Source organism: Myxine glutinosa, chromosome 13 (assembly GCF_964187855.1).
Source record: "Myxine glutinosa chromosome 13, kmMyxGlut1.1, whole genome shotgun sequence".
Taxonomy (NCBI): domain Eukaryota; kingdom Metazoa; phylum Chordata; class Myxini; order Myxiniformes; family Myxinidae; genus Myxine; species Myxine glutinosa.
The window spans coordinates 41052908-41080541 of NC_136273.1; the positions used below are offsets into that span (position 1 = coordinate 41052908).

At 43.8% G+C, this 27634-nt stretch overlaps 1 protein-coding gene across 4 annotated transcripts in view; it reads right to left on the reverse strand.

Moving 5' to 3' along the window:
• Window positions 1–2585: 2585 nt before the first annotated feature.
• The window catches only part of LOC137438872 (bisphosphoglycerate mutase), a 49080-nt gene continuing 24031 nt past the window's right edge, over window positions 2586–27634 (reverse strand). For 2 of the 4 annotated variants that reach the window (XM_068134314.2, XM_078767365.1), the window contains exons 5-8: window positions 3839–3943; window positions 3495–3739; window positions 3141–3402; window positions 2586–2976 (exon numbers count right to left, since the gene is read on the reverse strand). In XM_068134314.2, coding sequence (XP_067990415.2) covers window positions 2801–2976; window positions 3141–3402; window positions 3495–3739; window positions 3839–3943 — 788 coding nt within the window. In that variant the 3' untranslated portion in view covers window positions 2586–2800. Of the gene's footprint in view, window positions 2977–3140; window positions 3403–3494; window positions 3740–3838; window positions 3944–24095; window positions 25182–27634 lie in introns of those variants that run through there. The other 2 variants (XM_068134313.2, XM_068134311.2) reach the window with 1 other exon arrangement.

Consider the following 27634-nt stretch of genomic DNA (forward strand, 5'->3'; position numbering starts at 1 on the left):
AAAAAGTCAAACCGACACATAAAACACAAAAAATAAGGGGAGCGGCAGACAAGATTGGGAGAGAGGGGAAAGGACACAAACACAACATTTGAGAGCAGGGACACTTGTATTTTTACATCATGTATTTTACAATAATTTGTGCATGGTGTGTATTTTTTTTTTTTGGTATTTTGCTCTGCATTTATATTTGTTTAGAACTGTGGATTGTATTTTTAATAGGCCTAGTGAGTGTGTAGGCAAAGTATTGGGTATCAGTATACAAAGTTTCATTAAAAAAAAAAGTAACTTTTTGAAATATCATGTTAAAAATAGTTTTTCGCCCCATCTCTCAATTGTTGAAGAATCACTTCAAAATTCTCGCATCCAGATCGTCAACAAAATCGAATCTATTCATCCTTGTCACACTCCCAACCTGTCCACCAGTTTTTGTCCAAATCCATCCACTACTTTGAGACATCCTGCTACACAGTAACTTCAGAAAGTATTCACACCCTTTGCCTTTTCACATTTTGTTGTTACAGCCTGAATTTAAAATATATTAAATTGAGATTTTTTTTTTGTCACTGTTCTACACATAATACCCCATAATGTCAGTTTGTTTGTTTTTTGAATTTTTTACACAAAATGAAAGGCTTAAATGTCTTGAGTCAATAAGTATTCAACCCCCTTGCTTTGACACTCAAAATTGAGCTCAGGTGCATCCAATTTCCTTTGATGTTTCTACAACTTGGTTGGAGTCCACCTGTGGCCAATTCAATTGATTGGGTATGATTTAGAAGGAAACACCTATCTATATAAGGTCCCACAGTTGACGGTGAATGTCAGAGCAGAAACTCTACCATGAAGTCCAAGGAACTGTCCGTATAACTCGGAGATAGCGATCTGGGGAAGGATATACAGTAAAACAATTTATCATGTTGAATGCTCCCAATAGCACAGTGAGCTCCATAATTATGAAATGGAAAAAAAAATGGAACTACCCAGACTCTTTCTGGAGCTGGCCGTCTGACCAAACTGAGCAACCGGGCAAGAAGGACCTCGGTCAGGGAAGTGACCAAGAATCAAATGACCACTGACAGAACGACAGAGTTCCTTGGCTGAGTTAGGAGAACTTGCTGGAAGGACAACAGTCTCTGCAACACTTCACAAATCTTGGCTATATGGGAGAGTGGCCAGATGGAAGCCACTCCTGAGAAAAAGGCACATGACAGCATGCCTGGAGTTTGCAAAAAGGCACGTGAAAGACTCAAAGCATGAGGGAAAATATTCTGTGGTCTGATGAGGCGAAGACGTAACACTGGCCTGAAAACAAAGCGCTACGTCTGGTGGACACCGAGCACATCTCATCACCCATCTAACACCAACCCCACCGTGAAGCATGGTGCTGGCAGCATCATGCTATGGGGATGCTTTGCAGTGGCAGGGACTGGGAGACTTGAGGATGGAGGGAACAATGAATGGAGCCAAATACAGGAAAATTATTGAAGAGAACCTGATTCAGAGTGTAAAAAAACTTGACTGCAGTGAATATTTACATTCGAACAGGACAATGACCCCAAGCATCCAGCCAAATCAACACTGGAATGACTTCAGAACAAGAATGTGAAAGTCCTTGAGTGGCCCAGGCAAAGCCGACTTGAATACCATTGAGAATCTGTGGAAATACTTGAAGATTGTTGTTCACTGACGCTCCCCATCCAACTTGACAGAGCTTGAGCAAATCTGCAAGGAAGAATGGGAGAAACTCCCCAAATGCAGATGTGCAAAGTTGATACAGACATGCCAAAGGGAGGGAGGGTGGAGTGGGGGGGGGGGGGGGGGGGGGGGCTACATACTTATGGAAATTTGATATTTCTGTCTTTCATTTTCATTGTGTTCTGGATTTGAACTTCAATATTTTTCAATGGAGAGACGGACAAGTTCTGTGATTTGAAGGGAAATTATTTCAAGTTTTGTCGGCTTTTAAGGGGGAATTGTAGATAAAGTTTGATTATGTGTAGTTATTTGTTTACAACAACATATCAAGGGTTTATTGGGATTGACCCCTTTCCATACCATACCTTTCTTTTTCCTTTCTCAGATATACATCTGGGAAGGCAATGGCAAACCACCTAGTATAACCCTTGCCAAGAAACTGATTCAGCAGCACTGAACCTGCCTTGAGGCAGAACACCAGAATCCAAATACGATAGTTACATGTGGTTGGGTGGTTTGCAGTTCCTTCCTAGCAGACATGACAGAAATTTGTAATTTGCTCAGGATGCCGAGGATAACTCGGACACAATTTGTAAAAGACCCCGTGGGATATTTAAGGCCTACCAATGAGCAGTTGTAGTAGACATGTCCTCTGGCTTGACGGCTTTCCTATCGACGGAGCGCACACATGGATGAATCGCCTGTTAAACACCAGGATGACAGTTTACAGCTGGGTCAGGATTCTAACCCAGGATCGTCAGCCCTTGGAATGCTTCACAAACCGCAAAAGGAATGTAATAACAGGTTTTGGTACAAAAAAAACACTTCATGCTTAAATACACGAAAGAGTAGGAAATTTGAGATTCCAAAAATGAGAATGAAACACGGGTGATCCACGGGTGAACACGATTCAATTTTTATTTCATAAATTAACAGAGAGAAAGCTGCCAAGTGAAGTACAGGTAAACGAAAATAATCTGCTGCACAAATGTTAACAAGACAAAACAAGGATGAATTGACTTCTCACACACAGAATGGAGAAACGTTCTCACCGGCCTACCGCCATTACCACTTTCCGTGTATGCATCTCAAAGTTTCGTACAAACTACTGGGCTGGTTCAGCTTTGCCCTGTTCATCCATCCTGCGAATGGCATCTTGAATTGCTTTTGGGTCACCCAGGAAGTGATGCGAGTTAATGGGCTTTAGATCAGAGGTTAAGGTCAACAAAAGGGGCGTGGCAGTAGGGATAGACACACCCACTATGACATCGTCTTCTATTTCTGCAATGACAGAAAAATAAAATCATACCACTCCATGATAAAATAATATGAGAATTCCTTCAAGAAGTGAACATTTAGTAGGATAGCCGATCCCAACAAGTGCCTACCAGTGGAGTGCAAAAAGCCATTTTCTTACAACTTCCCAACATCCGAAACCTTTGTACCTTCAATCAACTTGAGGAGAGCGCGAATGCTATTTCCATGGGCAACGACCATCGTGATGCTCGATTTCTGCAGAGCCGAGGCCATGGTCTCGGCCCAGTAAGGCTTGAGCCGGGAGACCACGTCCCGCAAGCTCTCGGCCACAGGCAGTTGCGAAGGTTCTACGTCCGCATATCGCGGGTCTTCGTATATTTCAGAAAAATGAAGGTGCGTGCGAGGAATAGGTGGGGGGCGGGCATCGTACGCACGCCGCCACCAACGTACCTGAGGGTTCGAAAGACGTGGACGCACAAGGCCCCTTATGACGAACCGATGAAATTGGCAGATCTTTATAAAGCATTTTCTTTCCATCTTACCTTTTCTTCTCCATGTTCAGCTGCCAGCTCAGAACGATTCACTCCGATAAGACTCCCATAGTGTCTTTCGTTCAGTCGCCATGATGTTAAAATCGGAGGCATCGCTTTTCCAATCACCTTCTTCATTTCACCCAGAATAATCCGAGCAGTGTTGGTTGCTCTGCCCAGCACAGACGTGAACACGACACCAGGCCAGAGTTTCTGAGCTGCAAGAAGTTGACCGCATTCTCTTGCTTCATTCTCTCCTGGGAGGGCAAATAACAACCAGGAGGGGATCAGAATGCCTCAGAAACGTTCGTTTTGGGGAAAACTTGGAAATGAAGCATGGAGAGGGGTTATCTGACCTTTTTGTGTGAGTGGTTTGTCCACCCAGCTGCAAAATTTGTTCTCTGCTCCCCAAGATGCCTCTCCGTGTCTAACTAGAACCAGACGATGGGTCATAATGAGGTCTGCAAAGTAGGAAGTGAGGGTGAGAAGCAACGTTAACATTCTTATCTCTCATAATGCCCATCAAAGACTTCTGCTGACCGAGAACCCTTTAATAATTCTAAAATGCTTAGTCACATTAGATTTACTAGGGCATGCCCGTACTATATACATATCTAAAATTATATCCCCCCCCCTCTATTTACATGAAATGGTTTGGTCCATTCGCAAAGCCAAAGCGAACGGCTTGCGAGTACGGTGACAATCCCCCCCCTCTATTTACATGAAATGGTTTGGTCCAAAGCGAACGGCTTGCGAGTACGGTGACAATCCCCCCCCTCTATTTACATGAAATGGTTTGGTCCAAAGCGAACGGCTTGCGGAGTTTGGTAATGAAATCGCCATAGCTCGGTAACTACTTCTCCGATTAATATGAAACCTTGAAAAGGCACATCCTCAGGTCCCCAGCAATATACCTGGCAAGTTTCAAGTATATCGGACCCGTGGTTGTCGAGAAACAGCGGTCACAGACAAACACACAGACACACAGACATACACACAGACACACAGACATACACACACACAGAGATTACTGGAATTATAGATAGATGATGGCACCTGCATCCATGTTTTATTTTCAATGCAAAAGCGCTGTTAACGCTTCACTGGTATACAAGTAAAACGAGAGCGTTCTTAACATATTACCCCGCACAGTCTTGAGGAAAAAAAGGACGTGGGGGTCTTTTAAACTCTTGATTTGAGTTTATGAGCACAATCTATATTTCTGGTGTTCAACATTTCGTGTTCTATAGTGTTGAAATATATAATTCAATTCAAACAAAACAACAGTATTAAACGTAGAGAATTATTTTTTTTTTCCTAAATTTTACCGCCATTGGTGGTCTTTTACACCACCTTATTTAACATGTTACATTAGTTATTTGTGCCTGTTGTTTGTATCCTTTATGACATCCTTAAAACTACATTTCCTGTTTGGAATACTTTTAAATTTTGTTTGACTGTAAGACAGGCAGATAGACTAAAAATGAATAACCTGGCTCTGTGCGCATGTCCAATCAGATGAGATTCCATACAATTTGCCAATTTCAAAGCCAAAGTACTGTACTGCTAAACTGCAGGTTCCTGTTCCCATTCATGATTTGCAGTGTTCAAAATAGAACATTCTATTGAAATTACGTCAGCAGCAAATAGATCAAAAGGATTTTCCAGAGAGTCGGAGAGATCATTTATGAAGATCAGAAACACAACTGGGCACAGAACACTGTCTGAGGGCACTCCGGCCTTGACATGGAGATGACAGGATTCCGTTGAGTGCCACATGTTGGCTAAGAGAGTAGAGGAAGACAATGAGCCATGTGTGGGGTTGGCCTTGGATGCGAAAGAATAAGGCAGGATGCCAGACTATCAAAAGCACAAGATATGGCCAGAGAGACAGACAGCCCTGATCTCATGTCTGACATTAAGAGCTTCCATCCATTGTTGGGCGAATAGGAGCAGCATGTCCAGGGTGGAGTGACCTGGTCTGAAACCAAATTGGTCATCTGAGATGAGGTTGTTGGAGAAACGGAAATATTTCACATCAACTGTGATAATGGATTACATGACCTTGCTGATGATTGGAAGAATCACACCAACCATGTTACAAATGGGAGCTAACCCGGAATCACACCAACCATGTTACAAATGGGAGCTAACACGGAATCACACCAACCATGTTACAAATGAGAGCCAACCTGGAATCGCACCAACCATGTTACAAATGGGAGCCAACCTAGAATCACACCAACCATGTTACAAATGGGAGCTAACCCGGAATCACACCAACAATGTTACAAATGGGAGCTAACACGGAATCACACCAACCATGTTACAAATGAGAGCCAACCTGGAATCACACCAACCATGTTACAAATGGGAGCTAACACGGAATCACACCAACCATGTTACAAATGAGAGCCAACCTGGAATCGCACCAACCATGTTACAAATGGGAGCCAACCTGGAATCGCACCAGCCATGTTACAAATGAGAGCCAACCTGGAATCACACCAACCATGTTACAAATGGGAGCCAACCTGGAATCACACCAACCATGTTACAAATGGGAGCTAACACGGAATCACACCAACCATGTTACAAATGAGAGCCAACCTGGAATCGCACCAACCATGTTACAAATGGGAGCCAACCTGGAATCACACCAACCATGTTACAAATGGGAGCCAACCTGGAATCACACCAACCATGTTACAAATGGGAGCCAACCTGGAATCACACCAACCATGTTACAAATGGGAGCCAACCTGGAATCACACCAACCATGTTACAAATGAGAGCCAACCTGGAATCACACCAACCATGTTACAAATGGGAGCTAACCCGGAATCACACCAACCATGTTACAAATGGGAGCCAACCTGGAATCACACCAGCCATGTTACAAATGGGAGCTAACCTGGAATCACACCAACCATGTTACAAATGGGAGCCAACCTGGAATCACACCAGCCATGTTACAAATGGGAGCCAACCTGGAATCACACCAACCATGTTACAAATGAGAGCCAACCTGGAATCGCACCAGCCATGTTACAAATGGGAGCCAACCTGGAATCACACCAACCATGTTACAAATGGGAGCCAACCTGGAATCACACCAACCATGTTACAAATGGGAGCCAACCTGGAATCGCACCAGCCATGTTACAAATGGGAGCTAACCCGGAATCACACCAACCATGTTACAAATGGGAGCCAACCTGGAATCACACCAGCCATGTTACAAATGGGAGCTAACCTGGAATCACACCAACCATGTTACAAATGGGAGCCAACCTGGAATCGCACCAGCCATGTTACAAATGGGAGCCAACCTGGAATCACACCAACCATGTTACAAATGAGAGCCAACCTGGAATCGCACCAGCCATGTTACAAATGAGAGCCAACCTGGAATCACACAAACCATGTTACAAATGGGAGCCAACCTGGAATCACACCAACCATGTTACAAATGGGAGCCAACCTGGAATCACACCAACCATGTTACAAATGGGAGCCAACCTGGAATCACACCAACCATGTTACAAATGAGAGCCAACCTGGAATCGCACCAGCCATGTTACAAATGAGAGCCAACCTGGAATCACACAAACCATGTTACAAATGGGAGCCAACCTGGAATCACACCAACCATGTTACAAATGGGAGCCAACCTGGAATCACACCAGCCATGTTACAAATGGGAGCCAACCTGGAATCACACCAACCATGTTACAAATGAGAGCCAACCTGGAATCGCACCAGCCATGTTACAAATGAGAGCCAACCTGGAATCACACAAACCATGTTACAAATGGGAGCCAACCTGGAATCACACCAACCATGTTACAAATGAGAGCCAACCTGGAATCACACCAGCCATGTTACAAATGGGAGCCAACCTGGAATCGCACCAGCCATGTTACAAATGGGAGCCAACCTGGAATCACACCAACCATGTTACAAATGAGAGCCAACCTGGAATCACACAAACCATGTTACAAATGGGAGCCAACCTGGAATCACACCAACCATGTTACAAATGAGAGCCAACCTGGAATCACACCAGCCATGTTACAAATGGGAGCCAACCTGGAATCGCACCAGCCATGTTACAAATGGGAGCCAACCTGGAATCACACCAACCATGTTACAAATGAGAGCCAACCTGGAATCACACCAGCCATGTTACAAATGGGAGCCAACCTGGAATCACACCAACCATGTTACAAATGAGAGCCAACCTGGAATCACACAAACCATGTTACAAGTGGGAGCCAACCTGGAATCACACAAACCATGTTACAAGTGGGAGCCAACCTGGAATCACACCAACCATGTTACAAATGGGAGCCAACCTGGAATCACACCAACCATGTTACAAATGGGAGCCAACCTGGAATCACACCAGCCATGTTACAAATGGGAGCTAGCACGGAATCACACCAACCATGTTACAAATGAGAGCCAACCTGGAATCGCACCAACCATGTTACAAATGGGAGCCAACCTGGAATCACACCAACCATGTTACAAATGGGAGCCAACCTGGAATCACACCAACCATGTTACAAATGGGAGCCAACCTGGAATCACACCAACCATGTTACAAATGGGAGCCAACCTGGAATCACACCAACCATGTTACAAATGAGAGCCAACCTGGAATCACACCAACCATGTTACAAATGGGAGCTAACCCGGAATCACACCAACCATGTTACAAATGGGAGCCAACCTGGAATCACACCAGCCATGTTACAAATGGGAGCTAACCTGGAATCACACCAACCATGTTACAAATGGGAGCCAACCTGGAATCACACCAGCCATGTTACAAATGGGAGCCAACCTGGAATCACACCAACCATGTTACAAATGAGAGCCAACCTGGAATCGCACCAGCCATGTTACAAATGGGAGCCAACCTGGAATCACACCAACCATGTTACAAATGGGAGCCAACCTGGAATCACACCAACCATGTTACAAATGGGAGCCAACCTGGAATCGCACCAGCCATGTTACAAATGGGAGCTAACCCGGAATCACACCAACCATGTTACAAATGGGAGCCAACCTGGAATCACACCAGCCATGTTACAAATGGGAGCTAACCTGGAATCACACCAACCATGTTACAAATGGGAGCCAACCTGGAATCGCACCAGCCATGTTACAAATGGGAGCCAACCTGGAATCACACCAACCATGTTACAAATGAGAGCCAACCTGGAATCGCACCAGCCATGTTACAAATGAGAGCCAACCTGGAATCACACAAACCATGTTACAAATGGGAGCCAACCTGGAATCACACCAACCATGTTACAAATGGGAGCCAACCTGGAATCACACCAACCATGTTACAAATGGGAGCCAACCTGGAATCACACCAACCATGTTACAAATGAGAGCCAACCTGGAATCGCACCAGCCATGTTACAAATGAGAGCCAACCTGGAATCACACAAACCATGTTACAAATGGGAGCCAACCTGGAATCACACCAACCATGTTACAAATGGGAGCCAACCTGGAATCACACCAGCCATGTTACAAATGGGAGCCAACCTGGAATCACACCAACCATGTTACAAATGAGAGCCAACCTGGAATTGCACCAGCCATGTTACAAATGAGAGCCAACCTGGAATCACACAAACCATGTTACAAATGGGAGCCAACCTGGAATCACACCAACCATGTTACAAATGAGAGCCAACCTGGAATCACACCAGCCATGTTACAAATGGGAGCCAACCTGGAATCGCACCAGCCATGTTACAAATGAGAGCCAACCTGGAATCACACAAACCATGTTACAAATGGGAGCCAACCTGGAATCACACCAACCATGTTACAAATGGGAGCCAACCTGGAATCACACCAACCATGTTACAAATGAGAGCCAACCTGGAATCACACAAACCATGTTACAAATGAGAGCCAACCTGGAATCACACAAACCATGTTACAAATGGGAGCCAACCTGGAATCACACCAGCCATGTTACAAATGAGAGCCAACCTGGAATCACACCAACCATGTTACAAATGGGAGCCAACCTGGAATCACACAAACCATGTTACAAATGAGAGCCAACCTGGAATCACACAAACCATGTTACAAATGGGAGCCAACCTGGAATCACACCAACCATGTTACAAATGAGAGCCAACCTGGAATCACACCAGCCATGTTACAAATGGGAGCCAACCTGGAATCGCACCAGCCATGTTACAAATGGGAGCCAACCTGGAATCACACCAACCATGTTACAAATGAGAGCCAACCTGGAATCACACCAGCCATGTTACAAATGGGAGCCAACCTGGAATCACACCAACCATGTTACAAATGGGAGCCAACCTGGAATCACACCAACCATGTTACAAATGAGAGCCAACCTGGAATCACACAAACCATGTTACAAATGGGAGCCAACCTGGAATCACACCAACCATGTTACAAACGGGAGCCAACCCGGGTTCACACCAGCCATGTTACAAATGGGAGCCAACCTGGAATCACACCAACCATGTTACAAACGGGAGCCAACCCGGGTTCACACCAACCATGTTACAAATGGGAGCCAACCTGGAATCACACCAACCATGTTACAAATGAGAGCCAACCTGGAATCACACAAACCATGTTACAAATGGGAGCCAACCTGGAATCACACCAACCATGTTACAAACGGGAGCCAACCCGGGTTCACACCAGCCATGTTACAAATGGGAGCCAACCCGGAATCACACCAGCCATGTTACAAATGGGAGCCAACCCGGAATCACACCAGCCATGTTACAAACGGGAGCCAACCCGGAATCACACCATCCATGTTACAAACGGGAGCTTTTAGGCATCTTTTGGGATCAGAAGAAATAGAAATGTACTTGTCCGTATTCAGACATTGTTGTATTCACTGATATTCTGTGTTCTACAGCAAGTATAATATTTGACAGTGAAAACCTACTTTTGAAGTACGAACCAAAGTTGTCGTGATGATTTGGTAAAATTAATAAATACATACATTTTTTTGTCTGCCTGCGGTGTCGGTGGGTCCGTTTTGTATTAATTTTGATGCACAAAACGCAACTCAGGATATCCTACCCGACACGTCAAATATCCAATCCATGAAAAATCGATGGGGGCTTCCTGCCCTTGGACCTCGCTGGGGGCCCACACGATCCCCAAACCTCCAGCCATTGCTTCTCACTCTTTTAGTCCGTTGTCTGTTGGCAGCTCTGCTGCATGGATCCGGATCCGGAAGGGCGTGGCCAATGCGAGTAACGGCAATCCGGGGAAAGTCTGCTGTCATTGTTTCCTGTGCTCTGAGTTTGGGGCTCACCATAAACTTTGTTTTTTGACTGCAACGAGTAATATTGATTCCCGGGGACAACATTCTTCTACATTACTCATGTTTCTGGGAGTCTTTGGAAAGACTAATTCATGTGGATTATTTATATATATGACGTCACAACACAAGCACACTTGAGTTGGTTATACTTGCTCAGACAGACCAGAGGAGGAACCTTGGACTTTGTTAACGGGCGAGGAACTCTTTAAACATTCATTCTGCAAGATAGACGTAATATGATGAACTCCTGTATTAACGATTTATTCCTCCAGTTTGTAAGAAATTAATTTTAAATCGAATTCCGCTATAAGTATAATCGGTCTCCGTCGGAAAGAAAAATGCTTCGAGATTTTGATTTTACAATCCGAATATATTAAATAAGGAATATTCAATCAGTTCATCGGAAAAATAAATAGACAGGCTGTAGCCAAGAAAATAAAAACCAGGTTTAGGGCTGAGAATACCTAATTAAGGCAATCTGACTGGCCAGAATCAGCTCATTGCATTCATGATTCATATGACGGGGTATCGAGAGGTCCGCCAATAAAAGCTGCCGCAGCTACACCGCACCTAAAGTTTTCCTGAGTTTAGAATATTCAGTTTTCAACCCTTCTACATTTTAATCCTCTTTTATTTCATTCTTCACACATTTATATAATTCCTCCCATGCCATCCGACTTCCCAAAATAAAGTCGTATTTATTTAACGAATTTTCGAGAGGTCCATCAATGAAACCTCCCGCTGTTACACCGCACCTAATGTTTTCCTGAGTACGTGGACTATTCAGTTTTCAATCATTCTACATTTTAATTCTCTTATTTCATTCTTCACACATTTATTTAATTTCCTTCCTTGCAATCTGCTAATTGTAATAAAAATAGCAATTAATATGATAAGAAAGGTTCATATAGCTAGGTGCGGGTGTTATTATATGTAATAATGCATGTATGTATCATGTATGTGTATGTACACTACCAGTCAAAAGTTTAGGTACCGTGAAATGGGGTGAATATGGACAGCAAGATGAATAGGGACACAAACTGAAAAAAAGTTCAGAAACTTTTTTCGCTGAAAATTGATAACCATACTGATTTGTTGATATTTGGGTTGAAAGTGTTCTCTTGTTTTTTTTAAAAGCAACTTATAGTCCCTATTAACCCCATATATGGGTTAAATAGGAATAAATAGGATTTTTATGGCTGTCCCTATTCACCCCGTTTTACGGGTGAATCGGGACAGTCACCAATACAAAAAAAAAAATTTTTTTTTTTTTTTTTAATACAAGATCGAGGCTCGTGAAAGAGCGAAAATCCAAAGTCCAAAATCCAAAGAAAATACAATCTAATGAGTGTTTTTGTGTTTCAGATTGCATGAACATGGGTGCCAAAGCTCAGCTAATGCCAGAAAAAGACAGGAAATTGTAACTTTGAGAAAAAGGGTCAATTTTTGAGACAAATTGCAAAAAAATTACAAGTGTAAGTAAATGCAGTTGCTTGTGCCATTAAACGACAAAACAAAACTGGTAAAAAATATGGATAGAAAACGTTCTGGTCGACCAAGAATCACAACAGAATCGCAGGACCAGTAATCCGAGTCACCAGTCTGTGCAACAGATGTCTTACAGCACCGGAAATTAGAGCCCAGTTAAACAGCTCCAGCATTGCAACTGTTTCAAGGCCTTCTTTTCTAGGGCATAAGATTAATAACCCTCAGTGTGTAATTGGCTCCTTGTGATTTTTCCCTAATGTTCTTACAAAAACTCGGCCAGCGATGCAATCGGCCACATTGCTTCAACAACACCGGCAAGCCCAACAGAAACACAAATTAGGATAATATTCTGTCACCTCACCTTTCATTTTTATTGTCTTACAATTATTTTCATTACATCCTTTATTTTTCCATTTCATTCTTTTATTGTGAATTTTCCTTGTCATGTGTGTTTATTTGTTTGTGGGTTTGAGGTATAAAACCCAGTGGCGGCCGCCCGATCAGGTAAGGCTTTGGGCCTTTCCCGCACGTGAAAAGATAATCCTGCCAAGTTTGGGTATACGCCTCGGAGTTAAATCAACGTTCGGCTATCTGTCCTAGGCTGGTCTTCATCGGCCATGGACTTGACAATATTATTAGTAGATAAACAGATGTACAGTCACGTGAAAAAGTAAGTACACCCCATGTAAAGTTTTGACTCTTTCAACATATTTCAACATACAGCTATTTGATCTTCATTTCAACAATATTGAGAGATAAAGGTGATATAATATAACAAATATCATGAAACATTTACATTTTGTAGTCCATTGTATAATTTAAATAAACATAAATGCAAATTCCGCATGTGGAAAAAGTAAGTACACCCCTACATTTATCACTACTTCAAATACCTAAAATTAGAATCAGGTGCACCAGCTCAGGTGCAAATGATGAGAACATCGTTAGAGAGGATCTTGGAGGAACCTGTCTTATTTAAACCTCAGACATTTAGTTTGGTTTGCTCTTTGTTGTTGAAGTGTGCAGCGTCACCATGCCTAGATCAAAAGAGCTCTCTGAGGCCTTCAGAAAGAAGGTTATAGATGCCTACAAGTCTGGGAAGGGATTTAAAAAGATCTCCAAACAATTTGAAATCAATCATTCGACTGTCCGGAAGATCATCTACAAGTGGTGAAGATTCCAAACAACTGCCAACTTGTTCAGGCCAGGCCGCCCCAGCAAGTTCAGCCCGAGAGCAGACCGCAAGATGCTGAAAGAAGTCTCTAAGAACCCCAGAATGTCATCACGGGACCTACAGGTAGCTCTTGCCACTGTTGATGTCAAAGTGCACGAGTCTACCATTAGAAAGAGGCTGCACAAATTTGATCTACATGGGAGGTGTGCCAGGAGGAAACCTTTGCTCTCCAGAAAGAACATCAGGGCAAGACTAAAGTTTGCCAATGAACACCTAGGCAAAGACCAGCACTTCTGGAACAATGTGCTCTGGACAGATGAGTCAAAGGTAGAGCTATTTGGCCACAGTACCAGAAGACATGTTTGGCAAAAACCAAAGACAGCATTTGACCACAAGAACCTAATACCAAGTGTAAAGCATGGTGGTGGAAATATTATGGTTTGGGGCAGCTGTGCTGCATCAGGGCCTGGGCAGCTCACCATCATAGAATCCACTATGAATTCTTCATTGTACCAGAGGGTGCTTGAGGATAATGTGAGGCCATCTGTCGGAAAGTTGAAGCTCAACCGAAGGTGGACCTTGCAACATGACAATGACCCTAAACATCTATCTATAATTCCAGCAATCTCTGTGTGTGTGTGTGTGTGTGTGTGTTTGTGTGTCTGTGTGTGTGTTTGTTTGTTTGTCTGTGACCGCTGTTTCTCGACAACCACGGGTCCGATATACTTTAAACTTGCCAGGTATATTGCTGGGGACCCGAGGATGTGCCTTTTCAAGGTTTCATATTAATCGGACAAGTAGTTACCGAGCTATGTCCAAAAAACGATTCAACCAATCAGAGAGCAGCGAGCTATCACGTGTGCCGAACGTGCCGAACAGACTCTGCCTCGGACGGCACATTTGAGAGCGTATTCATTTATTTCACGTTGGCAAACTATGTTGGCGTTAAACTATGTTTTAAAACTAATTAAAACTAATTTGCGATTCTTTCGCTTTCCTGCGCGTTTGTGCACGCAATGGCGATTTCTTTACCAAACTCCGCAAGCCGTTCGCTTTGGACCAAACCATTTCATGTAAATAGAGGGGGGGGGATTGTCACCGTACTCGCAAGCCGTTCGCTTTGGACCAAACCATTTCATGTAAATAGAGGGGGGGGGGATATAATTTTAGATATAGATATAGTACGGGCATGCCCTAGTACCAGTAAATCCACCAAGGAATGGCTGAAAAGAAAGACATGGAGGGTTCTGGAATGGCCATGTCAAAGCCCGGATCTAAATCCCATCGAGATGTTGTGGGGGGATTTGAAACGAGCTGTGCATGCAAGAAACCCCTCAAACATCGCACAGCTGAAAGAATTCTGCATGGAGGAGTGGGCAAAAATTTCTCCCAGTCTATGTCAGAGACTGGTAGACAGTTATAAGAAACGCCTACTTGAGGTTGTTTCTGCCAAAGGGGGAAATATCACCTATTAGAGCCAAGGGTGTACTTACTTTTTCCACATGCGAAATTTGCATTTATGTTTACTTAAATTATACAATGGACTACAAAATGTAAATGTTTAATGATATTTGTTATATTATATCACCGTTATCTATCAATATTGTTGAAATGAAGATCAAATAGCTGTTTGTTGAAATATGTTGAAAAAGTCAAAACTTTACATGGGGTGTACTTACTTTTTCATGTGACTGTATATATGTGTGTATTATGTATGTATGCATGTATGTATGTGTATATGTGTGTATTATATTTGGGGTGTATTAATGGGGGTAGAAAAGATCAAGGTTTTGGATGGGGGAAGATAAGAGATTGTGGTGGACATGTGTTTTGAAGACCTGGAGGGAGGAGAGGGATTGAAGAGAGTGAGGGAGTTTGTTCCAGAGGCGGGAAAAAAGTGGAATGAAAGAGTGAAGGTGAGCAGTGAGTGAAGGTGTTAGTACCGATAGCACCCAGAGACATGTCATGGGCACAAGTCAACCTCCACTCCCCCACACCCACCCCTCCTCTCGCAGGGCCATGCTCCTGAATGGTTGTTTCTCGTTGGATAAATACATGATTTTTTTGAACTAGAAACACTCGCACCCTTTGTGACCATTGGCAGGTCGTCTCTCTCCCACCTTCCATCCCCTTCCCCTCTCCCATGGATTTTTTTGTGCCCATGACGTGCCCTGGGTATACTGCCAACACATATGCAAAATTTGGTGGACATCAGCCTCGCCCTGTTTTTTTGTCTGATTTTGAGACAAATTCACACACACACACAGAGAGATAGGCTTTTTAGTCTTCTACCTGGAGGGGACTATAGATTTGCTCTCCGTCTGTCTGTCCATCCGTCCATCCATCCCACCTGTTGTTTTCTAGACCTTTTCCCCTTACCTTTTAACATATTCAACTGAAACTTGGTACATGGCTTTATTATGATAAGTTACAGAACAAGTTTGAGTTTTGGGACGTTTCACCAATTTTTCATGGAGTTATGCCCTTTTTGGACTTGTATATCAGAAAATATTCTCCACAAAGACCATGCAGCGATTACACGATCTTGACCGCCTTGAGGCCTGGTGTCCTGCTATTTTAGGGCTTTTAAAAACAGTCATCGGAGCCTTCTCTGTCAATGAATCTTTCTCTGTTAATTAAAGGCAATGACGCGTGAGTCATGAAATAACAACATTACATGACGGTTTTATTTTCGTTGCAAGAAGGTAAGCAGTGATTGTTATTCCATAGGGGAATGGGGATAGGGCATCAAGGGAATCCTGTGGGAAAGGAACAACAATCTGCTGAGCGTGTTTCTTTTCAGATTGCTGCCGATATCAATGAATATCCTGAAGCCTTAACATCTGGCTTTCCAACAACGCCACGTCCATTTGAGTAGGATTGCAAACATAAACAGCATATATGAAACATGTCAGGCAGATGGAGGTCATTAACCTTGGGAGGCAGCTCATCAACCAGAAGAAAACTGAATCCAAATCCGCCGGTGCCTTGCAGTTCGGGGTTTGAAACCAAAGGCTGAGGGTTTAATTGGAGTACATGCAGCAATCCTTCAAGGAGGTGGCCTTTGCATTCGTTAAGCTGTGGGACACCCTTGGGTAAGGTGTACCATCCCATTTTAGCCTCCCGATCAGGGTTACATGAAGCCATGGGAGCAGGTGGTGGATGACCATGCCGGCAGCTGGTACATATATTGCCAGTAATGGCTGCATGGCCTTGATGCTAGACAGAGGATTGTCCTATTGAGAACAATGGCTAGTTACAGAAGAAGTTCGGCCATTACTGAACTGAACGGTGACGCACCATAGCTTATCGAGACGACTTGATAAGAAGGCGATGGCAAACCACGTCCGTACATGCCAAGAAAACAATCATGATCATAAATCTAAGAGATGAAGCAGTGGTGCCCCCCAGATGATGAGCCCCAGGTTTTAAATAATCTAAAACGCTACTGGGGGAGAGCACATTGTTTTGATGAGTAGGACTGGCTGTTATGATGGGACTTGATCAAACCCACAAGGAAATCCAATCGCTGAGGTCACCAGAAGTGAAAGGTCACCAGAACTCCGAGCTGCTCAAACGTTCATAAAATTGGAACATCGAATGTTCAGGGATCAATTAATCATTGAAAGTTAGATGTCATAAAGAGAGAGATGGAGAGGACAAGAACTGAAAATTTGAGGATAGGTGAACTGTTGGACCGGTAAGAGGTTGAAGACATTGTGAAAGAAAAGGCCAAAAGCAACATCCCAAAAGCAAGCGGAAAGAAGACTAAATGTCTGTCGGAACAGGTAATGCATGCTGCAGGCAGAAGAAGAGGTGTAAACCAAAGGCACATCAAGAGAGGATATCAAGCAGGTAAATGTCGACTTCCAACGATAAGCAAGGAAAGATAGAGATATTTCCAAGAGGCGGGAAAAATGAGAGATCTTTTCAAAAAGATCGGAGAGATCACAGGAGTTTAGGTCTTGGATTGGGATCCTTATGAGTAGAACAGGTAAATATCTCACAGAAGAAACACAGGTGAAAGAAAAATGGAAGCACTACATCAAAACTCCATACAAATGAGGTAGCAATATGATGGCAATCTTATAAGAAAGAGAATATGAGCAAGAACCAATAGTGATAGAATGTGAGGAACGTAGAGCCTTGAAAGAGTTGGCAAATCGAAATGCTCCAGGTGCCGATAAAATGCCAAGACAACTCTTCAAGGTAGTTTGGGAAGAGGGAATCCATATTTTAACAGTTATCTGTACACAGATCTGGAGCAGAATTGTAAGGCCTAAAAGGTGGAAGAAGTGTTGCAATAACCGAATGATTGCCTTGATTTCACATGCTCACTAGATACTACGATCGATCATCTGAGGTGGATCATGGAAAAAGCAAGGGGATGCCAAGAGGGGGTTGGTGATTGCTCAGGTGTTTCCAGTTACAATGTATGGATGTGAATCATAGACGCTGAAGACAAATGAAAGGAAGAAGATTGACATTTTTGAAATGTGATGTTGGAGACGAATGTTAGAATTTCCATTCACTGCAACAAGAACAAACTAATCGGTGCTTGAATGAATTAAACACCACGTACGTACATTAGAAGTGCTGATGGCAAAACAGAAACTGTCATACTTCGGACACATCATGCATGCATAAAATGAAAGTCTGGAGAAGTAATCATCCGAGGTATGGTGGAGGAAAGAAGAGGAAGAGTCAGACCTTGTATACGCTAGATGGATGGGGTAAAGGCTGCAATCAAGTTGTCTCTCCAGCAAGCAAGTAGGATAGGGATGTTTGCAAAACTCTGATCATGAACATCATCAGAAGTTGGCCACGACATGACGGAACTAGATAACTACATATATATATATATATACACACACACTAGCTTGGCTCAGCTCGCTACGCTCGCCTCACCACACGTCATTACAGAGGAACGGGCTTGTTTTATCTGACGATAATGAATGTACATCAGTTTCTGTTTTGTCCTGATTTACACCAATCATAATACAAACAATTATTTTGCACAAATTTATTTGTAGTGTTTGTGATATTACATTTTTATAGGCAATTTAGTTTGAAGATTTAGGTTCAAAAAAACAATTAAAAAAAGAACCCCTCCGCACACACATACGGGAGCAGTAGGTGCAGACTGGAAGTTTGGGATGATTACACCTCACCAGCACGTAACCCAAAACACCTCACCACCACGTAACCCAAAACACCTCACCACCACGTAACCCAAAACACCTCACCACCACGTAACCCAAAACACCTCACCACTATGTAACCCAAAACACCTCACCACCACGTAACCCAAAACACCTCACCACCACGTAACCCAAAACACCTCACCACTATGTAACCCAAAACACCTCACCACCACGTAAACCAAAATACCTCACCACCACGTAACTCAAAACACCACACCACCATGTAACCCAAAACACCTCACCACCACGTAACCCAAAACACCTCACCACCACGTAACCCAAAACACCTCACCACCACGTAACCCAAAACACCTCACCACCACGTAACCCAAAACACCTCACCACCACGTAACCCAAAACACCTCACCACCATGTAACCCAATACACCTCACGACCACGTAACCCAAAACACCTCACCATCACGTAACCCAAAACACCTCACCACCACGTAACCCAAAACACCTCACCACCACGTAATTCAAAACACCTCACCACCATGTAATTCAAAACACCTCAACACCACGTAATTAAAAACACCTCACCACCACGTAATTCAAAACACCTCAACACCACGTAATTCAAAACACCTCACCACCACGTAATTCAAAACACCTCACCACCATGTAATTCAAAACACCTCACCACCACATAATTCAAAACACCTCAACGCCACGTAATTCAAAACACCTCACCACCATGTAATTCAAAATACCTCAACACCACGTAATTCAAAACACCTCACCACCACGTAATTCAAAACACCTCACCACCACGTAATTCAAAAACACCTCGCCACCACGTAATTCAAAACACCTCACCGCCACGTAATTCAAAAACACCTCAGCACCACGGAAACAAATGTTTGAGGGAGTAGTTCAGTGACAACACAGACATGGCCCAGATATGTAGACCTATAGATGGATGACTGCACCTGAGTTGTTGTTTTGTCATGGTTTACACCAATCATAATACAAACAATTATTTTGCGCAAATGTATTTGTAATATACGTGACATTACATTTTGTAAAAAATTGTAGTTGAAGATTTAAGTTGACAAAAACAAAAAAAAATTTCAATAAAAATAAAATAAAATAAAATTCAAAACATTTCAAAGAAAATACCCTTAGGACATACACAAAGGAGAGGTAGGGGCACACCAGAAGTTTGGTAGGATTTCACAAAAGTTTGAGGGAGTAGTTCAGTGACAACACAGGACAGACACTGCACAGATATATATATATATATATATATATATATATATATATATATATATATATATATATATATATATTGTTGCGGAACCCAACGTCGGCCTCTGGTTCCCCTTTGAGGGGGGATTAGTCCCCTCGTTTGTGACTGACCGATGCGGTCCCTGAAGCTGCACCGCGACCTCCGGAAAGGCCGGTGCACAGCCTCGTTCGCGACCGCGGATAAGATGTTAATTTGCCGAGCGGATGGCAGCCGTGGCACGAACTGTTACCAAGACTAACCCGATCCTGAAACGTTGGCCAAAATCGTGCCATCGCGGTGCTCCTCCAATGAGGGAAAAGACAACAACGACGGATGTAGAGGAAAGAAAGGCAAAGGGTAAGAAATACAAATATGATTTATTTACTATTTACACAATTGAAAGAAACCAAGGAGGAGGAAGGATAATAAAATAAAAACAGAAGAAGAAGAAGCGGACACAGTACACCTTAGCTTACCTATTCAGTCTTACTTAGTACCCAGGACAGAACAAACAAAAGACAGACTCACACGAATGGGGAATGAAGGGTGGATTGGCTGGAGTGGTTTGGGATGGCAGAGAAGGGGAGGAAGGCACGGAGCTGGCTGGAGCTTGATCCCGCACGGGACGTCGGGCTGGACCTCAACGGCCACCGATGCCACCGATCCTGGTTCCCGCGGGGTAACGAGTCAAAGCTGCTGGTTGAGCCAAAGCTGCTGGTGGGGGGTCTGGCGTGACGGGTTCTCTCTCTCTCTCTTGACCTTAATCGTCTCTTCGTGCCACCGTGGGGACGTCGCGTGCTTTCCCAGGACTCATCTGCACTCATCTCAGGTGGGGGCATCTCCCGCGGGTTATATAAGCCCCACCCTCTAACCTTTACGAACCTCCCCGATCGCTCTTCCTCCGCCCTCTCAAGCCAAACCCCTCGTGCTTGGTTGGTTGTTCGTTCGGGGCTGGCTCACTCCTCCCCTCTATGACGAGGTGGAGACACGCCTTTCTTCTCCAACTTGACTGCGTGCGTAATGGAGGTTTTGGGGCGATTCGAACGAGCCCCAGCCAAAGGGCAGCAGTGGCGAATGCAGCAAACCGCCCAGTGCAGTTGGCAATTGACGAAAGGGGGGGGGAATCCATGGAGGTTCTGGGGAAATTGAAAGGGGATACTACCTTGTTTCACTTCGGTGCAATGCAGTATTAGTTAATGGACGACATAGCCTTAACCTAATACACACAATAAGGAAATAACTACCAACAAGGAGGAAATCTATGATTTGGCTACGTGATGGTATATGACCTAACTAAGGGACGCCCTTTGACCTTTATACACAACAACTGGAGGAAGGAGGGCGACATTTTACCACAATAAAAAAACACAATTCTCATATCCACAACAATATATATATATATATATATATATATATATATATATATATATATATATATATATATATATATACATATATATATATATATACATATATATATATATATATATATATATATATATATATATATATATATATATATATATATATATATATATACACATAGGCTGGTTGGGTGTCTTAGAGGTATGCACATTCACATCTAAACTATCTAGCTTGGGTTTGAATCCCGACCCAGCTATAAACGGTCATCCTGGTGTTTCAAATGCAGGTGATTCATCAATGTCTAGCATTTCACTCAGGCAGATTGGTATGAACTGAGCAGCCATCTCTCTTCAGGACTGGTCTCCCGACACCTGCTCTCAAAACTTGTCCATGATATTAATTCAGCATGGAAACTCTTCCACAGAAACCTGCTCTCCCTTATGCACAGATTCATCCCATTTCATCTTCAGTTACCTTACCCATCCACGCGCTCTTGGTACTCTGAACCCTGTGGCGAGGCAGTTGCTTTCAAACAATTTGCATTCTCCTGGCAAATCTCTCCTCAGAACTTGACAAAATCACAAACTGGTCAAACCCTTGGATGATGTCTTTCAATGCTCAGAAATTAAAAAACACACACACACACACAGACACACAGACACACACACACACACACACACACACACACACACACACACACACACACACACACACACACACACACTTTCTCTCTCTCACTCTCTCTCTCTCTGAAAGGACCGTACAGCAAACCCAATCTACTTTCCCAACAACTCTCGAAGAAGAAGTTCTCTCACTCAAACTCTTGGGTCTCACTATCAGCCATGATCTCTCTTGGGCAAGCCACATTTCAAAGTTGGCCTCCAAAGGCAGTGGCCTGGTATGCAAATCCTCTTCAAATTTCAAGTCAATCGGATGAAAATTCAGGATTTTTGAAATTTGGCCTATGTTGACCTTTTCACCTTTAGACCTCAAAAATAATTGTTGGTTGAATTAAGTGACTGAATATGCAAATCCTATTTAAATTTCAAGTCAATCGGATGAAAATTGAGGATTTTAGAAACTTCACCTAAGTTGTTGACCTATGTTGACCTTTTGGCCTACGTTGACATAAATAATTGGTGGTTTAATTCAGTGACCTGATATGCAAATCCATTTCAAATTACAAGTCAATCAGATGTAAATTGAGGAGTTTAGAAATTTGACAAAGTTATCGACCTTTGGCCTATGATGACCTTTTCACCTCAAAATCAATAAGCTTCTTACTTATGACGAACTCTACCATTTGGTGAAGTTTCGTAAAGATTGGTTTAAGAATTGTGAATTGTGGTTTAAAAAAGTGTAGGTGATTGACATACAGATAGGCAGACAAACAAGACAGAATAACACACAAGACCAACCAATATACTTGAAAAATCTTCGATTTCCGCAAGTAACAACCAAATAGACGGGCGTGAAAACATGAGGGTAATGAGCATGGCTCAACACCGCAAACCCGAGCATTGAAAAATGTCACAGTAGGAATATCTAAGAACGTCACGTTTAATATATTTACAACACCGACAGAGAAATTATCACATGATAAAACAACTAACTCTCTGTCATTGACTTCCTTCTCCATAAACGGTGTGAAACATTCAAGTTTCAGGTTTCAATTTGTATTTTTGGAATCCCCCTTTTGGAATTCCCCCCTCGCTCTCCCCCACCAAGTTATTCAACAATCAACTTCTTTCATTCCTTTGACTCTTTTCACATTCTCTCTCCAATCAAGGGATTTATAATCCATAGATGGCTTAAAACTTGCCCTTACCTTTCTTGTCTTTGTATAATGCACTGCTTCTCCCTCTCAATTCAACTACGCTCCAATCCTCTCCATTGCTGCCTTTTATATCTTCTCATTTCATGTCCGAGTGTGCCAAGCTTTCTGCTTCTCCTCACTCCCCAGGTCCTCCCATATTCCCCTCTGTAACCTCCCTCATATCCACCACTATCCGCAATCCATTTGTCACTCGTCTACGTTCACCCCTCTCCTCTCCAATTCGCTTCCACACCTCCCTCATTCGCCTTTGGCCCAACCCCCGAAGCCTCTGCCTCTCCCGTGCCCACCTCTCCCTCAAATGCTACTGCTCTTCCATCACCCACTTCTGCCTCTCCCGTGCCCACCTCTCCCTCAAATGCTACTGCTCTTCCATCATCCAATTCTGCCTCTCCCATGCCCACCTCTCCCTCAAATGCTACTGCTCTTCCATCACCCACTTCTGCCTCTCCCGTGCCCACCTCTCCCTCAAATGCTACTGCTCTTCCATCACCCACTTCTGCCTCTCCCGTGCCCACCTCTCCCTCAAATGCTACTGCTCTTCCATCACCCACTTCTGCCTCTCCCATGCCCCACTCTCCCTCAAATGCTACTGCTCTTCCATCATCCACTTCTGCCTCTCCCGTGCCCACCTCTCCCTCAAATGCTACTGCTCTTCCATCACCCACTTCTGCCTCTCCCGTGCCCACCTCTCCCTCAAATGCTACTGCTCTTCCATCACCCACTTCTGCCTCTCCCATGCCCCACTCTCCCTCAAATGCTACTGCTCTTCCATCATCCACTTCTGCCTTCCCCGTGCCCACCTCTCCCTCAAATGCTACTGCTCTTCCATCACCCACTTCTGCTTCTCCCATGCCGACCTCTCCCTCAAATGCTACTGCTCTTCCATCATCCACTTCTGCCTCTCCCGTGCCCCCCTCTCCCTCAAATGCTACTGCTCTTCCTTCATCCACTTCTGCCTCTCCCGTGCCCCCCTCTCCCTCAAATGCTACTGCTCTTCCATCATCCACTTCTGCCTCTCCCGTTCCCCCCTCTCCCTAAAATGCTACTGCTCTTCCATCACCCACATCTGCCTCTCCCGTGCCCACCTCTCCCTCAAATGCTACTGCTCTTCCATCACCCACTTCTGCCTCTCCCGTGCCCCCCTCTCCCTCAAATGCTACTGCTCTTCCATCACCCACTTCTGCCTCTCCCGTGCCCACTTCTCCCTCAAATGCTACTGCTCTTCCATCACCCACTTCTGCCTCTCCCGAGTCTCCCGTGCCACCCTCTCCCTCAAATGCTACTGCTCTTCCATCACCCACTTCTGCCTCTCCTGTGTCCCCCTCTCCCTCAAATGCAACTGCTCTTCCATCACCCTCTTCTGCCTCTCCTTCTGTGTCACTGCCCTTTGCGTGACTACTCTCCTCCTCCATTAATTTTCTCTCATTTTTCAGCACCGTTTCTTCCAGTCTCACCTCTTTCCCCTCAAACCATTTTTTATTTATTTCTGACTTTGACAGAACTTCATGTCCTTTCTCTCTTTTGTCCAAGTAATTATCCTCTTTCTCCTTCCCTTTAATCTCCCTTGCTTCCAACTTCTGTTTCTCTTCATTTATTTCCCTGTTGTCATGCGAATTTTTTTCCGCAACTCCTCTTTTTGCCAATTCATCCCATGCCTCTGCTAATACACCGAGTCTTATTCCCAGCTCTCCTACCCACCTCATCAATTCTTGCACATTTTCCCTTAGCTTTTCGACCCGCGGCCTTGCTTCTGCCCCAGCAGCAGCCAACCTCAAAGCCTTGCTCTTCTCTGCTCTCTGCTCTGCTTCTCTGTCCCTCTTCTGACGCAGATCTTTCTCGAGTTGCACAAAACTTCCCTGAAGAGCTGTTGCTTGAGTTTCCGCTCTCTCTCCTGCTAACCTAGCAGAATCTATGGCCTTTAGGCCTTCTGCTAAAACATGGCCAGCTTGTTTGGCTGCTTCACGCTCTGCCTTGCCCAATCTATCGCTTAGAGTCTTGGCTTTCTTGTCGAGCTCTTCCACTTCACTTAGGAGGCCTGCGGAAGGGAAGATGCAGAAAGAAAAGTCAGTTGATTATAATATGTTATTGCTCTTCCTCTCGTCCGTTCATCATCACCCACACCCCTCCTCCATACTCCTCTTTAACTGTTTACCTTACATTGCAGCCACACAACAGCCAGGTCCATCTATAGTAGTACACGCTTGCAGAAATCTCTCTCCTTCAAAATACTGGAGTCATCTCTGACTCCTCTTTCCCTCAAATTCTTCCCCATGTTTTTTATTTAATCTTGTCCACCTACTTTCTCGTTATGGCTGTGCAATATCTCCTTTGCATATTACGTCTTCATTTTGATTCAATTTTTGCATTTCCATCTCTTCTCATGTCTTTTAACTCAGCAACAGTTTACTCCGTGAAGTCTCTTGCTGCAGAAAAAAGGCTCATATTACCCTCCCTCGACTGATGTTAATCTCCTAGCACAAATATGTTATTCTGTGTTGTTGATAAACTTCTGAACAGGGTCTGAACTCCTTTTCCATTAATTAAATCTCTTTAACTAGCTAAGAAATTTGCTGCTGCTTCCCAGGATAAGGTCTTGCTTATCTGTAGTTCACATACCAAATATGCCCTTTTTCCAAAACGTCCTCACTCACTCACCTCTTATGTATGCTGTCCAATCAATAATTGGTAACCCAAAGAAAACGAGAAGGTCACTCGGGAGAGCTCATACGCCGCCAGGCTGAACATTTTCCCTTTCATATCCACTGATAGGCCGGATCTGCATCCGGACCTGAACCAAAATCAAATAGGTTTGTTCTTGTCACCTAACCAACTCATCCACCAAGTTTCGTCCAAATCCGTTCAGAACGTTTTGAGATATTGTGCTATATATTGTTTTTGGCCCCAACTCTCAACTGTAAAGAATCACCTAAAAATGTATAGTATCGAGATCCGTATCTTCACCAAAATCTAAGCAATTCGCCCTTGTCACATACCCCAACCTGTCCACCAGGTTCCATTCCAATCTGTCCATAACTTTTTGAGATATCCTGCTCATGCACTGTCTGTCTCTCCCTCTTCCTCTCTATCCCCCCTCTCCCCATCTCTCTCTCTCTCTCTCTCTCTCTCTCTCTCTCTCTTTCTCTTTCTCTTTCTCTTTCTCTTTCTCTTTCTCTTTCTCTCTCTCTCTCTCTCTCTCTCTCTCTCTCTTTCTCTTTCTCTTTCTCTTTCTCTCTCTCTCTCTCTCTCTCTCTCTCTCTCTCTCTCTCTCTCTCTCTCTCTCTCTCTCTGTCTCTCTCTCTGTCTGTCTCTGTCTCTCTCTCCCTCTTTCTCTTTCTTTCTCTCTGTCTCTGTCTGTCTCTCTCACCCCCTGCTGGCCGTTCGTGTGTTGGGCGTGGCAAGATGGCGGTTGTGCAGTTCGGCGAGGTGTGAGTTGCTCTAGAGGGGTCAATATATGGTTGAACCGCAAAGAAATTGATACAAAAGGTTTTTCAATGGATTCTGGTACCATTGGGCATGCTAAATAACATACTAAAAATCTAGTAACATCTGACTTCCGGAAAGGGGTCATTTTCAAGATGGCGTCCAAGATGGCCGCCGGGAGCTTAAAATGGCCATATCTCAATTATTATTCAACCTAGAAAGGTGGTTTTGGTGTCTAACCCTATGTTTTAGGGCCCAAGGAATCCAATTGAATCAATAAAATTACCATCAGTTAATTATTTATTGACAAGTCCAAGATGGCATCCCAAGGTGACATCCTGATCCACTAAAATGGCTCTGTCGAATAGTAGTCAACCTAGAGAGATTTTTTCAGTGTGTATACCTAGGTTTAAGGCACCCAGGAAATCATCAAAATTACTTAAATAAGCACAAAGTAATCAGGTAATCCAATAAGCCAGGTTTACCAGCCCATTAGGCATTTGTTGTCTTATACAGTTAGTCGCTATTCATCGTCATCCTCCGACTCCTCTGGAAGAAACTTGTTATGTGGATTGTCACATTCTTCAAGTTGGCACGGTCCACAGGCAGTAGTACATGGTAGTCCATATCGTCTACAAGAGCAGCGGAGTGTCTTGCAGGCAGTGGAGCAGTTACAATGAATGACCTTCAAGAGACTGTCTGGAGCAGCGTTCATTCTTGACATAAGTGGGACAAACTGATTATCCTGCAGGCTCCACCCCCATTTCATGGCATCCATACCCTCTTCTTTTCCCATCCACACCATGTTCTGGTAGTATGCTCTACGACAGTGAAGTTTGGTAGCAGATTCAGTTGGGGGCAGACGTTCGGGTGTTACAAAAGACGAAGCATAGACACCCTTCTTGCTGAAGGTGTTATATCGCATTGTTGCAAGGGAATCTTTGCACTTGAAAAAATTTTCACGACACAGTACTCGGGATCATGATGTAAATATAGATCTGGTGAAGATACAAATTATTCACTTGCAAAACAAAGTGTCCTCCTCTAGTAATAATGGGCAGCAGCAGA